The sequence below is a fragment of the Bos javanicus genome, chromosome 28 (genome assembly GCF_032452875.1).
Source record: "Bos javanicus breed banteng chromosome 28, ARS-OSU_banteng_1.0, whole genome shotgun sequence".
NCBI lineage: Eukaryota > Metazoa > Chordata > Mammalia > Artiodactyla > Bovidae > Bos > Bos javanicus.
In genome coordinates, this window is record NC_083895.1 from 34,082,603 (window position 1) to 34,094,826 (window position 12,224).

The window sequence follows — 12,224 nt, forward strand, 5'->3', positions numbered from 1 at the left end:
CGCTCGTGTCTCCAACACGCTGCAGCATCCTTCTCTTTTTTATTTTTTCAAAGTATAATTACCAGAGCTTATGTTTCACAGTTAATGCTGTCAAGCCTTTTAAACTAATTGGTCTTTTATAGAAAATTTAACTGAAAATTAACACATCTTTTAATAACATTGCCTTAACTTTAATGGCACTTTGCCTTTCGTTTATAATTGCTCTAAAATTGTCATTTTCCATGTCATAGCTGCCATTTTTTATATTTGCTAGTTTTCATGGTGTAGATTTTTATTTTTAGTATTTTTCTCTCACGAGGGATGAGAACTATTTGATTTTTTTTTTTTTTTTTTTCCCCTACCCCAGCCCTGCCTGGCCTGATTATGACAGTGGCAGTGTGTTCTGAGTCCATCCATCGTGCCCACAGTGGTGCTGGCTCACCTGCCACAGGGTGGATTACGGGCTGCCTGTCTCCTTGCGAACAGTCTACATGGTGACTCTGGAATGGAGTTCAAGGAGGAGAGTCACAGAGGAGGAATCTGTTTATGTAACTGACATCACAGGGCACTGGGCTGCCTGAGAACTCAGGCTTTTCCATAACGCACCTCAAGGGTTCAGCCCTTCACGCAAGTACAGTTAGCAAAGTAAATCGTGTGGTTCCCTCTTCCAGAAGGTCCTACTCTCCCATCTTAGCCACATAAGTTCAGTTATTTCTGGCAAGCAGAGAGGTCAGCTCTCTGTCTCACAAAGCTAAAGATCCTCACCCTCAGCTGTACTCCTCTGGTTTTTCAGTGTAGTTCTCCACACCCATTCAAACTATTTTGTGTTCTTCAAACTAGTTATCCCTATCTGCTAGAGTCCAGGTACTGACACAGCTACTGGCCTGAGGCAGTGACCACCCCCTAAAATGACAGTTCAAACCCCAAGAGGGCACGGGACTGCATCTTTCTTCTTCCAGCAAATACTGGATCCTCAGCATGAACAATAGTGCCTAGGCTCTAGTAAGTGCCCCAGAATGTATTGATTAATAACACTAAATGCATATGGAGCTTGCCATGTGCCAAGCACTGCACTAAAATCTTTGACTGTGTGGATCGCAACAAACTGTGGAAAATTCTTCAAGAGAAGGAAATACCAGACCACCTTACTTGTCTCCTGAGAAGCCTGTGTGCAGGTCAAGAAGCAACAGTTAGAACCAGACATGGAACAATGGACTGGTTCCAAATTGGGAAAGGAGTACATCAGGGCTATATATTGTCACCCTGCTTGTTTAACTTATATGCAGAGTACATCATGCAAAATACTGGGCTGGATGAAGCACAAGCTGGAATCAAGGTTGCCAGGAGAAATTTCAATAACTTCAGATATGCACATGATACCACCCTTATGGCAGAAAGTGAAGAGGAACTGAAGAGGCTCTTGATGAAAGTGAAAGAGGAGATTGAAAAAGTTGGCTTAAAACTCAACATTCAAAAAACTAAGATCATGGCATCTGGTCCCATCACTTCATGGCCAATAGATGGGGGAACAATGGAATCAGTAGCTGACTTTATTTTGAGGGACTCCAAAATCACTGCAGATGGTGATTGCAGCCATGAAATTAAAAGACACTTGCTCCTTGGAAGAAAAGCTATGACAAACCTAGACAGCTTATTAAAAAGCAGAGACATTACTTTGCCAACAAAAGTCTGTCTAGTCAAAGATACGGTTTTTCCAGTAGGCATGTATGGATCTGAGAGTTGGACCATAAAGAAGGTTGAGCACTGAAGAACTGATGCTTTTGAACTGTGGTGTTGAAGAAGACTCTTGAGAGTCCCTTGGATACCAAGGAGATCAAACCAGTCAATCCTAAAGGAAATTAATCCTGAATACTCATTGGAAGGACTGACGGTGAAACTGAAGATCCAGTACTTTGGCTACCTGATGTGAAGAGCCGACTCATTTGAAAAGACTCTGATGTTGGGAAAGATGGAAGGCAAAAGGAAAAGGGGGCAACAGAGGATGAGATAGTTGAATGGCATCACCAACTCAATGGACATGAGTTTGAGCAAGCTCCAGGAGATGGTGAAGGACAGGGAAGCCTGGCATGCTGCAGTCCATGGGGTCACAAAGAGTCAGACACGACTGAGCGACTGAACAACAATGAACAAATCACTTTACAACCTTAGCTCATTCAATCATCTCAACAGTCCTATGAGGTGAGTGAGTGAGTGAAAGTCGCTCAGTTGTGTCTGAATGCAACCCCATGGACCATACTCCATGGAATTCTTCAGGCCAGAATACTGGAGTGGGTAGTCTTTCTCTTCTCCAGGGGATCTTCTCAACCCAGGGATCGAACCCAGGTCTCCCACATTGCAGGCAGATTTTTTTTTTACCAGCTGAGCCACAAGGGAAGCCCTCCTATGAGGTAGGTACTATTAGCAGTCCCATTTTAAAGATGAGAAAAATAAGGCACAAAGAGGTTAAGGCTATGCAAACAGTAAGTGGCAGTGCTGGGATCCACATGCAAGCAGTCTGGCTCCTGAGGCCCTGACTAATTTTTTTGTTTCTAGGGTAGGTAACTCAAATTGAGGTGAGACTAGGGGAAAGTGGGGGCGGTGTGAAAAAGAAATCTAAATACCCATGTGCCAGTTTCACGGAGAGGCTTTATCTTTCACATAAGTATGAGAAACAAACTGGATGATTCTGAGAAACACATTTCTTGTGATCTTCTTCTCAGAGGCGTATATCCATAAGCATACTTCTTGCTTCGCATCATGTGTTTCTGCTGTGGGTTCACAGGACAAAGCCAAGAGGATGTGTTGGTAACATCGCTATCTGTTCTGGGAATGCATGTGATGAATCAGAACATTGTTCTTTTTCACAAATGAAGCAGTAAGCAGCAGGAGTTGAGTTATGAAGGACAATATTCAGGGAATGTTTAGACACATTATTAAATGGCAATTTGGGGAGCAGTGCTAGAAAAAGGAGATCATAGACATCTAAAGAGATGTGTGTGCGGATATTGTGATGCTGCTCATGAGCAAGTGCCTGAGATGGAAGCTTACCTCTGACTCCTGCTGTTTGGATTCTCACTTTCTCAATTTATATTCCAGTTACTGCCTTGGTACTAGATAATCTCCTGTTTTTTCATAAATTACAATTGTGGTAGAAGGCTAAGAAATCAAAAGTAATCTGTTATCAGAAGGTCTAGATCCAATTGGGTCTGTTGAACCAGATCGAATTTGAGACCTCACTGTGGAACTTGCTTATCCCAGACAATGAAAACAAAGCCTGGAATAAGTGGACAGGCATTCTGTTTTATGATTTGAGAAGTCACAACAGTAGATCAGTTAAATAGGTGTTGCCTCAACACTTAAACCAGGTTGACTCACATTACTGCCTAAAATAATATTGTCCAAAATAATAATAATGAAGGGCTTTGTACAGTTCTGGACGTTCAATAAATAATGCTGCTGCTGATCATTACAATGGCGTTACTAGATTCCCGACACCCCTTCTTCCCAGGCTGGAATTCAGAAGTGCTACTTTGCTAGCAGGCTGTTGTATTCATACACACCTTAGCCATGCTCTGCCAAACATTTCAGTTTGCATTTCAAAGGAGTTTAGAGACAGATTTTTTTTTTTTAATTTCACACTTTGATTTCTCAGCTGAGTTTCCAAGAACTGACTCACTAGTGCTGCCGTAGAGAGAGTAATGCAGCTCAAATCTAGGCGCACCCCCACTCCTACCCCATGGCCACCATGTGTCCCCTTGACTGTGTGGAGGTGAAGTTCTTGAGTCCTTTCATTCCTTGCAACCAGGGCTGGTTTGCTGAGTGTGTGGCCTGCATTGTCACCCAAAGTGCATGCTCAGAAGAGCCCCTCATTTGGTTCAGCGCTCTGCTGTCATCATTTTGAAATTCTTAGTAACTTATGGTGGAGAAGAAAATGGCAACCCACTCCAGTGTTCTTGCCTGGAGAATCCCAGGGATGTGGGAGCCTGGGGCCTGCCGTCTATGGGGTCGCACAGAGTCGAACATGACTGAAGTGACTTAGCAGCAGCAGCAGCAGTAACTTATGGAAAAGTAGACTTTCAAATTATGTAGCCAGTCTCACCTGGAATATCCTGCATGTCTGATCTATAGGAACAATTTTGTAAATTTGGATTTTTTTAAAAATTTGGATCAAGTATTTTATAGTTCTGAATAAAATCTATTATAAACAGTTTCATTGTCTTCTTGTGAAAACAGTCTTCTGAAATCTGTCTGATTAGGATCAGAAGTAAAATGAAACTTCTGAGGAGTTACCAAAATCTGTTTGGTAACTGGATTTGGAGACTGCATGGCCTACTACAGAGAATCCGGCACCCTAATGAGCATATCCTGCTGCTTCCATCAGGCCCTCTGGCCAGCCTGGGGAGTTGGCCCAAATGGGGCCCAACATCACTGGCAGGTAGAAAGATGAGGCTCAGTATCCTCACACCATCAGAAAGGTCATGAGCCCTGGGAAACCAAGATGGCCCTCTCTAGGGATCTCTTGCTCGCTCTCCTCCTTGGCTTGGCAAGTGGTGAGATGGCATGAAGCCCAGTCGACCTTAATTCAGATGAATGTTGTTTCATGTTTATTTTTAAATGCATAATTCTGATTTTTCACTAAGATATGCTCGTAGTTGGACCACATTCAGGAATATAGAATAACTTAAATTAGTCTTAAAAAGCTTTATGACTTTTCTTTCCTCAAATAGAGGTCCTTCTGGGATTAGCTTTAATGAATAGATGAGAATAATGCATAATTAGCACATCAGTTGTTTAACACATGCAGGAGAATAGCCTTCTTAAGCACTTAAAGAAATGTATGTATATAAAAACTCTCTGGGCTATGTTTACGGTTTTAATGAGTTCAATAAAACTCTTTTTTGTGTATGTGGGTGGATTCTCCAAAGGTCAGTTATTATCTAGCCTATGTCTATATTTTTACAAATGGTAAAGTTGAAAATTCCAAAAAGAAGATTTTTCTATATAATAAACAAAGCCACTCAGTGGGAACACTTTATAATCCCCATTCTAGTCTGCTTTGCTTTTTGTAGTTCAAGACTGCTTCTTTAAGATGGTACCTAATTTTTTTTTTTTTAATTTAGATATGCTGGGTCTTAATTGTGATATGCGGGATCTTTAGTTGCTGCATGAGAACTCTGAGCTGTGACATGAGGGAGCTAGTCCCCTGACCAGGAATCGAACCTAGGCCCCCCCAGCATTGGGAGGCCAGAGTCGAAGCCACTGGACCACGAGGGAAGTCTCAGGATGGGACCTTTTTGTCATTTGATTCTGGTCTCACAAGTGAAAACACAAATGCCTTGATCGTTTGATGCATATCAAGTTACAAAAGCAACTGGAGATGCTCTGGATCCCTGGGCCAGCCCACCATCCTCTCTCTGCCACCGGTCTACTCCTACACTGTGCCAGAGTCCCGGCCAGGCCTGGCCTCACACCACTCCTCTGCCAGGACCCCATCTCCATGACTGACAGTGACCTAGGAGTCCCCCTTGGCATTCTGACACTCTGTGCTCTTCTGCCTTTTGCTCATATTCAGTCTGTTCCCAAGTCCTACAGCTTTTGCTGGCAAACACCACTCAGACGCATCCACCTCCCTCCAGCTCTGCGGGCTCTATCCTATTCCACAGGGCAGGACAGCCCCTTACTTAGACTTCCTGTGGCCATCTTGCCTCCTAAGCCACCCTCCACACACCTGCCTGGGCAATCCCACAAAACATAAACCTGATCACATCACTTGCCACCTTAAAACCCTTCAGCGCCTCTTCACTGCTGTCAAGAAAAAGACCAAAAACATGAAGATGGGTTTTGAGGTCCTATGGGTCCAGCTCTGCCTTTCCTCCACTTTCGCTCCCTCAGGTCCTGATACCCAGGCCTTCCCTATCTCCTTTGAGCCTGGCAGGTACCCTTCTCCCTAGCAGGTCTTTCCCTTTGCTGTCCTTCTTCGGGGGGTACTCTTCCTCACAAAAGCTCCCTTCTCCATTGTTCAGATCTTGACATAAAATAGATACTGTTTCTTTGGAGAATTCTTTCTCTAGTTTCGAGACTGGGTCAAGTGCTCACCTATATTTACTCACAAGCTCCCTTGTACTTTCAAGAATTTATAATCAGGTGTTTATCTGTGTACTAGTTAGATCAACAACAGCACCTCCTACCAGATGGCGCGTTTGCATGGCTCTGCTCTCCAGTGTAGCCCAAGCTCCAGCCCATGCCCCTTATGCACTGGAGGCACGCCATCCCCACATCCCTGTGTCCCCCACTTACTGCGCTCATGAGTGAATCCAGGACACTGACGGCGAACGCTGTCCCACATGCAAACGGCTGCGTGAGGTACAGTTCTGTGTCGGGGTCATCGTCATCGTCTTGGTCCAAAAACTGAACATTAGTATCGTTCACTAGGAAAAGTATGAAGTAGGAGTTAGCTCGAAAAACTACATGGGGGCAGTAAAGTCAGAGGTTTAGAAACACTGAGGTCACTGGAAAGGAAAGAAAAGCATGGGAGAAGCTGTCGATGGAGCTCGGGGTAGGGGTCGGTGGGACTCAATGGACTGCTCTGAGGTGCTTGTTCAAGGTTCCCAGACCTGGAGAGCAGAGACATCAAGTGGATATGCTCCATGGCAAGCTGGTGGAGCTAGGGTACACTGGTGTTGGTCAGTTCTTTGGTATAGCTTTAGGATCATGATGAAAAACACTCTGAAGTGTTTTTTGGTAGCCAAGTCCTTTGAGAGATGGACATCTTTCAAGGATGAGGAGCCATGAGTAGCCATGCTGGGATGGGAAGGTTAGCCACAAGGAAAAGAAAGCCATTTAGATTAGGAGCATAGCAAAGACAACTAGCAAGGGATCCACCCTCAGGCACCACCATGCCTCAGGCATGGATCTGGGTAGTGTCCAGCCCTGAAGCCAGGCCCACATCCAGCAGATCCCGTTCAGTATAAAGGCGACTCCAGGTGGGATGTACCCCTGGCTGTCTCGGGCTGTGGCTGACAAAGACTTGCTCTGCATCCCAAGCTGCAGAGGGACGCCCACGTTCTCCCTTTCCCCTTCTAAACAGCTCAATCTTTTATGTGCTTCAGCTCAAGCAGACACAGCATTTGATGCTGTATTTCATTTCCATCTGAGGATTCCTCAAGGCCTCCTCTGGCATGCACGTGCAGACTGATTGGTTGTGTCACCGAGATGTCTTTAACTTATTAAAAATTAAATGACAAATTAATTTCCATTCCCATCTTGGCTTCAGAAATTATCAGTTTTGCAGAGCAAGTAATGGGGAGGGGGAGGGTATGAGGTGGGGGAGGAGATGAGCACTTGTGATTTCTGGAATAATTATCATGCTTTTAGGAAAAGAATAGATGAGGTTTCCTTTTTCTGAATCCTTTCTAAAGCTGATTCTCTTTTCTAGAGTTATTATTTTTTTTTTTCCAAAAGGAATTTTTGAGAGAACTTTTCTTTTTTTAAAAAAACTTTTATTTATCGTATGAAGCAGAATAAATGATAATAGGATAAAAGGCTGGGCATGGAATTATTTTTAAATGACACCATCCTGTTTCCCTGGAGAAAGATCCTAATGGGGAAAAATTTTTGCTCTCTGTTCTTTCGAAGTTTATCACATCTGGCTCCCCATTGTCTTAGCAGCACTTAAGTTACAGGCTAGAGAAAATGCAAAATCCAGGATTCAACAAGTGAACTCTGATTCAGGCTTTGTCACTAAGTCTCTTGAGCAAAGCATTTTATCATTCTGCACCTTAGTTTCTTTCACTGTAAAACAGGGGGACTATTAGCAACTTTCCTGATAGGCCGTTAGGAGGTTCCTATGGGATTCTCCTTGGTAAGCCCAGTTCAGCATCTTGATAAATAGTAGCTTTTCTCGTGATCTCATGAAATTATGAAAATTCCCAGCCTCCCTCTGCCTCTCTCAGAAGACTCAAGGAAGGCCTTGCTCAAGGATCCTACCAGAGTCACGTGGAAGCCAGAAGTATGTTGTGGGTCTAGTTTAGAAGACTAAACTGCTTTGTGAATGGGAAAATGTGAACTTGGGACAAGATGCAGAGGGATGCGGTTTTAATTACTCGGAGCTGAGGAGGGCATGTGCATGGACCCTCCCTAAAGGACCTGTTGGTTACCTCTTCTCAAGATGATGGGGAACGTCTGGTTCTAGATCTGACAGACGACGAGACTGTCAGCCAGTTAGGGATTCAAATCTTTGGGAAAAAACTCCAGGGCACAAGCCCAGGCACCCTTCTGGGTTACTTAGCCAGTATTACCTGAAACCTAATTCACAGAACAATAATTATGTGGGTGCTAAGAGATGAAAACAATCACCCCCAAGAGTTGGTAATCAAATGCAACTGAGAAATGGATTAAAGAGCTTCAAACAAATTTCCTTTATGTGGACCTTCTAGAATCCTTTGACCTGCTAACATCAATTGGGACTCTTCAAGTACACAAAGACTGGGACAGACTACCCGGTTTAGCGAGTTTGTTTGACATTGGCATCTTTTGTTTTGGAACCTGTCCTGGTGCAATGCAAAGGCATCTCAGAATAAGTAGGTAGATAGTGAATATTTGTGTGGATAAGGAAGGTGAGGTAGTCAGAGGATGATGGTCTAACTGCCAAAAGTGGTATGCCCAGTAGGAAAACTGGTCTTAAGGCAGAGGGTGAAGGTGAAGTGAACACATGGAAGGTTCTCTGAGTTCATAAAAGAAATCTGGCAAGGGACGAAGCCTTTAGGATACTCAATTATGCTGACTGAATACTTGAATTGTTGGACAGATTGGGGGTATCAAGCCTTTTCTTTTCTACTCGTCGCAAATCAAGATATCCCAGTTATCTGGCAGTGCATCAATTCCAAACAAATTCCTGGCAATGATGATTTTGAAACACTGCTGAATTTTTCTGAGACAGAGATGTCTGGATGAATTTTCCACCTAGAGGTCTGGGCCACACAAGCTCCTTGGGTCTCTTACCTAAGGTTCTGAGAAGAGCAATCCACCCGTAGGCTTTTAACCAACTTCTCTAAACATGAAAAAGACACCTGTCCTACTGTTAGAAACATAAAATAGTGTGCTGCTCCTTGACCTGAGTCAATTTGTCCTGAAAAATAGCTCCATCGACAATAATACAGTGCTGAATGGTGGACAATTTATTCCTTTGTTTCCAGACACCTGGCAAGCAAGATTACTGTGTTAAAAGCCTGCTCTCTTATTTTGAAATATATTTTGGGGCCAAGAAAATGGCATGTGAGTTTCATTTGTGAGCCATTTGAAGGCAGGTGCTCCCTACCTCTCAATTCACCCTCCACTGAACAGCACTTGCTGTCTTTGTCTAGAAGATCAATCCCTAGTTCTGAGACCTGCTGCTGATGGGTGCTTTTCATTGAGTTATTAACCAAGTCATAGGGAATTGTGGAAAAGTTTGACAAATGCCGTCATGACCAGAGCCCTTCATCTTCTGGATGAGTCCTCTCTGAATCTCCCAGAGAGGACTCTGGGCCAGTGGGGTGGGGGTCAGAGTGCAGGGCTGGGCCTTGGTGATTGCTAACCTCATCCTCTGCATCCTTTCTGAAGACCTGGCTTTAGCAAGAAAGGGTCCCCTAGGAACTTGCTGCTTTTATGGCTTCAGAAACCAGAGCTTCTGAGAAAGGGCCAAGTAGTGGGGGAAAAAAGGCAAATAAAGTCAGAATAAAGGAAAATAAACAGCTGCAGGGAAGGTACCGTATTAGGTTTCTTATCTTAAAATTTTTATATTTCTCCTTTGACTTCCTCTGAGAGTTGTGAAGACACGTCAGTCAAACTGACAGTATGTTGGAAGAGGAATAGAAGGGAGGAGGGGGGAGGAGGAGCAGGGGGACACATAGCGGGGGGGTGGGGTGGGGGGCGGGAAGGCCCAGGCTAAAGGAAATGAATTAGAGCAAAGATGCTTTGGAAATAACTGCCAGCTCAGATGGGTGTGATCAAAGGTTTACTGATGCTGTGTGGGGAAAAAATCATTAAGAAAGGCCAGAACAAGACAGTCGATTCCAACCAGAGCCACAAATAAAACACATTCAAAGCAGTGCCATGGGGTAGCCGTTCTGCTACAGCCGGTGAAATAAAAAACAAGCTGGTGATAGTCGGAAACACCAACCACAAACGAAAGGAGATACTGATGTGAAAGAAAACAGTGCTTCTTACCCAGTTCGGTTATCATTAGAATGTGCGTCCCACTGTTTTTTTCCTGATTGACTGATACCAAAGGCAACTTGCCAGGTTTAGCTAATTGGATACAGCATTTAGGGTTGGGGAAAGGGAGTGGAGGAAAGTACAGAAAAAGAAAAGAGTGAGGGAATAACAGAGAAAGCATTCTGAAGTAAAGGGACCCGGGACCATAGGTAGTTTAGTGTTTATCTTCCAGGGAAGAGACCTTGTAGCAGTTTTGCAAATTCACAAATAATAGCAGGAAATGCCATGGCCAGGTTAAAAGCTGGATCCCACCGGTCAACGATCGTGGCCCTCAAAACCCTGTCATTTTTCTGGACCAGGGTGACAGTCACTGAAAATGCCTTTCAGCTGAAGAGTTTAACTAGAATAGATTAAATGTAAAATTATCACACATCAGGCCAGTGTTTCTATGCAGTTCTCAAAATGGGATTGGCTTAGACCTGAGGCTTTGTACCTCAGGGGAGGGAACTTCCACAGATGCTTCCAATGAGAATCACTGGGAAAATACTCGTGGACTATACCTATCCTCCCTTCCTCCCCATTCCCGAATGTATGCCCCAGTCTCCAACCCATCATCTCATGACCCTTTGCAAACAGTGACCAGCATGCAGGAAACTGTCTATTCATCTCAGAGGAAAGATAGATCAGTTTTCCTCTGGGTCATCTGCCATATTTCTACTCATACTCTTCTCCAATTTTCCCCTTCTCCCCCCAAAAAATACACCATTAGAGCCTACCACAGTAAGAGAGCTAAGAGACAGGCCAAACTCCTCATATCCTGCATGGTTGGAAGAGAGGACCAAAAAAATCCACCCAAAGCTGACGTTCACTCCTACCTAGTTCAGTGATGATGGGGATGTTGACCCCAGTCGTGATGGAGGGCTGGCGTAACATCCCATGTACCGGGCTGTTATCTGGTGAGGATCGGTCCATTCCTGGAGGTGTGAACCCTAGTGGGAAGGAAAGAGAGGAAGGAAAAAAATAAAAAACGTGCAAAACTTGGAAATAATGAGAGTACAGTGTATATACACAGTAAAAAAAAAAAAAAGCATTATTTATAGGTCAAAAATTAACACTTCCAGGATAAACTCTAATGAGTTGTTTTCAAAAGAACAAAGTGTGAGACTATTATAAATAATTCTTTTTTTAAAATATAAATTTATTTATTTTAATTGGAGGCTAATTATTTTACAATATTGTATTGGTTTTGCCATACATCAACATGAATCCACCACGGGTATACACATGTTCCCCATCCTGAATCCCTCTCCCCGCTCCCTCCCCGTACCATCCCTCTGGGTCATCCCAGTGCACCAGCCCCAAGCATCCTGTATCATGCATTGAACCTGGACTGGCAATTCGTTTCACATATGATATTATACATGTTTCAATGCCATTCTCCCAATTCATCCCACCCTCTCCCTCTCCCACAGAGTCCAAAAGACTGTTCTATACATCTGTGTCTCTTTTGCTGTCTCTCATACAGGGTTATCGTATTATAAATAATTCTAACCCACACTGACAGATCCCTAAAAACCAGTCTTTACACCAGTTATTGATTTTGTTCACAGATTTCTGCTCCCTCCACACAGATTGCGCCTCCATGCTTCTGAGAAGTTAGACATGACCATGTGACATAGGAAATGCTCTGGCCCATGAAAAGCAAACAGAAGAATGCATAGCATCACTTCCGGTATAAGTATTTGACTTGCCATCCCTCTCCCAGGCTGTGGCAACAGTGAGAGCATGGGTTACCATGGCGATGCAGGCTGGGCCGCAGCCTTGGAAAATAACCCAGACACACAAAGCATTCTGAGTGAAAAATCAATCTCTGCTGCTTTAAGCCACTGAGATTTGTTTTGTTGATTTTTGTGCTGTTGTTGTTACCACAGCATATCCTAACCCATCCTGACTGTTATCTTAAACCAATTGATTACTTATTCTCTTGCCAGTGAGTGACTTACACCCGGGTTCTAGCCAAGAGAAAGTGGGAGGAAATCTGCCTGGGGCCT

At 43.8% G+C, this 12,224-nt stretch overlaps 1 protein-coding gene across 15 annotated transcripts in view; it reads right to left on the reverse strand.

The window, feature by feature from the left end:
* KCNMA1 (potassium calcium-activated channel subfamily M alpha 1) overlaps positions 1–12,224 on the reverse strand; it is a 773,076-nt gene that overhangs the window by 31,968 nt on the left and 728,884 nt on the right. For 9 of the 15 annotated variants that reach the window (XM_061405429.1, XM_061405431.1, XM_061405423.1 and 6 more), the window contains 2 exons: positions 11,049–11,162; positions 6,277–6,407 (listed from right to left, as the gene is read on the reverse strand). In XM_061405429.1, the coding sequence (XP_061261413.1) occupies positions 6,277–6,407; positions 11,049–11,162 (245 nt within the window). Of the gene's footprint in view, positions 1–6,276; positions 6,408–10,185; positions 10,267–11,048; positions 11,163–12,224 lie in introns of all 15 variants that reach the window. The other 6 variants (XR_009734238.1, XM_061405428.1, XM_061405415.1 and 3 more) reach the window with 1 other exon arrangement.